Raw genomic sequence first — 4,945 nt, forward strand, 5'->3', positions numbered from 1 at the left:
TATATAAATGCACCAAATGCTGATGTACCCAACTATATAAAACAAGTAACAATGGATATGAAAATCAGATAACCACTAATACAATTGTAATGGGAGATCTCAATACTCCACTTTCACAAATAGAGCAACTAGACAAAAAAAATCAATAAAGAAATATCAAAGCTGAACCAAACCTTTGAACAAATGGACATATCTATAGAACATTCCAGTCAACAACAGAACACACTTTCTTCTTAGAAACACATGAGACATTCTCCGTAACAAACCATACACTATCTTATAGAACATACTTGTGTAAATGCAAAGGAATTGAAATTATCTAATGCATACTATCAGATCAAGGTGCAATGAAATTAGAAATAAATGGCAAGAGAAACCACAAAAACTACATAAACCCATGGACCTTGAGACCATATTTTTAAGTGAAAAAAATTACAACACACATTTTTAAATATTACATGAAGAGAATGGAAGGGGAAAAATGAAAACAAAGCTTTTGTAAATGGGGAAGAGAAAAAAGGTTGGAGGGAGAGGAAGGGAATGGGAAAAAAGAATTGAGATATATTATGTACGGGTGCAAATTCTCTGTGATAAATTTGATTATTTTGTATGGCAAATATGTACTAATAAAAATAAAAATTTTAAAAAGATATCTATCACAGTGTCCTCCGGCTCTACAGTCTTAAAGGTTTTTCCATGTAGTTTGACTCTGAAGATTTACAGGGCTGATGAAGTTCCTATTGTACCAAATATCTTTCCATATTCTCTTGCTATGTCTCTCAAAATTTAAAAACTGTTTCCATCATGCTATTATGTGTATAAAGCTGACCATTTGTAAGCAATTGTCATATCCTCCCTTTCAGGAGAACGTAGATATTGGGAAGGACTTATGTTGATCAGCATTTCTCAACCATGAGGATTAAGATCATGAAAATCACTATTAGCTTAAAGGAAGTGGGAATGAGGGACTTTTCCTTAGCATGAATAACTAATTCACACATACATACATATGCACACACCCCCCCTAAACACACACACAGAGGCTCAACAATCACTCCACACAATAGGGAAGTTGTCCAACAGGAAAAATTTGCAGAATTAGGTTAGATTTTTTAAAATGGAGAATCAGAGGTAGCAACATAGAATTATGACAGCATGAAATTTCCCAGTGGCCCTTTCCTGAAGTCTTCTATAATAAGCAAACTGCTATGTGGCATGCTGCTTTATAGCACTCAAGAAACTTGTTGCACAATACTGTTCACCTGTAATGGCAAACATCAACACAAAAACTATAGTGCCCAAGGAGAAGTGAGTAAGGACAACTACATGGTGCATGGAGATTATAATGTTTCACACGTTTAAATGGGAAAGCCTTTGTGCAGTTTTACATACAGTACTATCTAATTTAAAGCAAACACTTTCAAACTCTAAAGAGCACTATTCATCTTTAGATGAACCTTCTTCTTCATCTTTAGATGAACCTTCATCTTTAGATGGCCTAATTAAAATAATGCACCACTGCAATGCACTTTTAGAGATTTAAAAATTCTTTGGAAGCATTAATGTCATCATAAGACTATTTCAAGAGAGATGGTATTACAATACCTACTGGATGATATGGACAAGCATGCCAAGGTACTATATGAAACACTGCTTCCATTTCGTTTTCATTATTTTAGAAAATTTCAAACAATAAAATGCAAAACTCGGATGGATCCTGAGAAAGGTCTGGCTCTGGAAGGTGCTAACCAATATTTGCATGACAAGAATTAGTTCTTGATGAAGGATAGTGATAGCTTTAACCACAGGTATATATTTATCTTCACTAAAAGTTGCCATCAAGGAATCCTAAGGTTTAATCTAACTGATCAGTCCACTGAGGCTTCTTTCCAACTCCTTCACACCAATGGGTTCTCTATAATTTTAGTATCACCAAGATAACTTCAGGGGCAAAGGGCAAAAGGAAAAACATTCTGAGATGTCAGAGGCTGCCCTACTGTTATTTCTTTCACAGAGCTTTTTGTGTACTCAACTAAGTTCTAGAAATTTCTAAAGCCAACAACTTAATATTCATCCTTTCAGATTTTTTATCAGGGTCTGCTAGCAGCCCTATCTTTATCACGGGATAAAATGGGTCAACAAATGTTTTTGGCAGGCTTGGGAGAATTTTCAAACATCTTGAAAGACCTAGCAAAAAAGATTTAATAGAAATAAAGGAGTCATAAATAGTTGTCATTTACCTATAGGCTTTTTACCTTGTTAACATTTTCAATAGAAACTTTTAGAGCCAGAATTACACATTTACTCTGCCTTTTCTTACTGAGTTGGACTTGTCATGAGCACTAGCAGCCATACTATACCCTAACCTTGTGATACTTGTAGGGCTACTGATGGAGAGTTGCTTTTTAAAATCACAAAGAGCTGTGGGACAATGAAAGAAGCAGAGAGACTGTGTGATGTGCACACAGGAAAAATTGTCAGTGTTGTTAAGTTAGGACAAGCCTGAGCTGAAGAGTAAAATGGGAGTAGATGTTTTCCAGAGAAACAAATAAGCAAAGCACACCCCAGGCTATCTTGGATGATGCAATGTGCTGGCCAGCTTCCCCTCAAAACTGCAAGATTAATTCCTCTGGCTGTTGGGAGCTCTGCCAGTAGCCAAACCCAGCTGTCCACTTCTTTGGGAGTTGCCTCAGCTGAAGGGGGATGCCTCAGCCAAGGTCAGATCCTTCTCCAGGTAAGACCACTTTCAATGACTGGTTAATGTCAGACAGTAAAGGCCCAGACCTTCCCCCCAGCTTGGGCAAGTCAGGAGGTACATTTCAAGTTTAGAGCTCCTGGGGTTTGTTGAATGAGGCCATAGTTAAAATATTATCTCTGGGCTGGGCATGGTGGTGCATGCCTGTAATCCCAGCACTCAGGAGGCTGAGGCAGGAGGATTGCTGTGAGTTCGGGACCAGCCCGGGCTACATAGTGAGTTCCAGGTCAGTCTCAACTACATAGTGAGACCCTGTCTCAAAAAACAAAACAAAACAAAAATTATCTCTGCCCAAATCCTCACTCTGACTAATCATGCCTTCATCCCTACTGACTTCCACTCCAAGAACTGTCTCTGTTGCACTTCCTGCACACTAATTTCTAAAAGTCCCGGTCCTGGAGAGTCCAACCTGGAAGAGCTGATATCAGAAGTGGCCCATGGGATTTGTACGTCGATTCAACTCTGCTGCTAGAATGGCAATGTGGACACCATTACTATCAGTTGGTGGAACTCAGTGTGTAGCCAGATGCGGCTGTTTAATTGCAGAGACTTTCACCAGTGTTGAGCAGAGATGGGCCACCAATGGAAGGAAACACGGCAGACTGCTCTTTAGTGAACTGAAATCTTACAGTTTTCTAATTTCTCAGTGTAACCTCCAAAAGCTGTGTGATCCGACCACTGCCTACCTTTCTCCCAAGTCTTCCATCCCTTCTTTCTGTCATTCACCTAGGCTCCAGACAGTCACAGCTGGCCACCAAGGGGCCCATGCTTTCTCACCTCTGGGATTTCACAGGCACCCCTGTTAGCTTTCCAGACAACACTGCTTCCTAGAGAAGCCGTCATATGCCCTGGGCTCAGGGCCTGGCCACTCCTCTCTGCTTACCCCGACTGGGAAGGTGGCCACTTCTGCCACATTTACCACGGCATCCCTATCCCTGTCACAGGTCTGGCTCTGCTAAATCAATGATTTCATACATGAAAGTGGGGGAGATCCACCGACAGAGAGCAAGCGGTAATCCACAAAGAAAGTAGAAGTGGCTGATGAACAAGAGAAAAAGGAACAAAAGGGCACATCAAGAGCTGAGGAGGAAGTACCAGAACTAGTTAAGAATGGGGTTTTAGCATTTACAAATCCCTCCCTCCACTTCGTCCCTCCCCAGGCTGTTAGCAATCCCACGTCAGAAACCTCATCATTAGCACAGTATCTTGCTTAACAAAAATATTAACGAAGTCACTCTTACAATAAGCGACGAGGAGGGACTGTACAAAAGTGCCATTTACTACGCCTGTTAGACAGCAAAAGTACCGTACTTCATTCTGGACCGGAGGAAGCTGGAGCCGAAAGTTGGAGTCACCAGCTCAGAGTCATAGAGGCAGCAGGAGGAGGGAGGATTTGACTCTGCCTCCCGGGTCAGTGCCCTGGACTACCCGGCACGCGGCCTCCCTGAAAGGGTCCGACGGCGGCGGCTGCGAGGCAGCGACAGCCCAGGACCACACAGATGCCCTGCCCAGCCCGGAGCGCCCAGGCCGAGCTCCAAGCCAGGTCCACTGCCCCTTTCCTCAAGCTCAGGGCCTTTCGGCCCGCTCTCCACGCCCACCGCACAGACTGGAACCTGGGCCTCTTCCCGAAGGCGAGGCCACTGGGTCTGCAGCTGGGGGCGCAGGGCTGTGTGGAGCGCGGTGGTCCCAGGCTGGCAGCCAGAGACCCTGGGACCCGGCACGAAGCCCGCAGGGGGACGAAGGAGGGCGAGGGGTGGGGTCGCTTACTCCGGCCCATGGCACCTCTTGGGTTCGCTGCTCCCGGAGGTCAGACCCGGGCCTCAGAGCTCCGAGCATCTGCTTCTGAATCTAGGAGCCATGGCAACGGGGACTCTACGGTGGCTGCGCGGGGCCAGGCAAAGCCGCATTTCCTGACCTCCAGGAGAAAATTCAGGGGAGAGCTCGGCGGGACCTCGATCCTGCGGCTCAGGTTTCAGACGCCAAGTCCTCCTAGTGGGAGATTCTTTTGTGCTTTTATCTTTTTTTTTTTTTAGAACTAGGGGCTTTGATTTGCTCTTGCAAGGCAGGCGCTGGAACCACTGAGCTAAATCCCCAGCCCCTAGTGGGAGAACTATTGGGCGTTCCCGTGAGATTTCTGAGGGCTCTCAAAGTATGAGCAGAGACGACATCCACTGCTTCTAAACAAAAATA

The 4,945-nt window shown here is 44.0% G+C and overlaps 1 protein-coding gene across 3 annotated transcripts in view; it reads right to left on the reverse strand.

Moving 5' to 3' along the window:
* Nucleotides 1-4,722, reverse strand: part of Lrrc6 (leucine rich repeat containing 6) — a 91,717-nt gene extending 86,995 nt beyond the window's left edge. For 2 of the 3 annotated variants that reach the window (XR_004516030.1, XR_781277.2), the window contains exon 1: nucleotides 4,523-4,722. Coding sequence is in view for 1 of the 3 variants with exons in the window: in XM_010629582.2 (XP_010627884.1) it covers nucleotides 4,523-4,532 (10 nt within the window). In the remaining 2 variants the exon portion in view is untranslated. The remainder of the gene's footprint in view (nucleotides 1-4,522) is intronic. The other variant, XM_010629582.2, reaches the window with a different exon arrangement.
* Between the last annotated feature and the right edge of the window lie 223 nt (nucleotides 4,723-4,945).

The sequence above is a fragment of the Fukomys damarensis genome, unplaced genomic scaffold (genome assembly GCF_012274545.1).
Source record: "Fukomys damarensis isolate Sample0158 unplaced genomic scaffold, DMR_v1.0_HiC HiC_scaffold_5, whole genome shotgun sequence".
Lineage (NCBI taxonomy): Eukaryota > Metazoa > Chordata > Mammalia > Rodentia > Bathyergidae > Fukomys > Fukomys damarensis.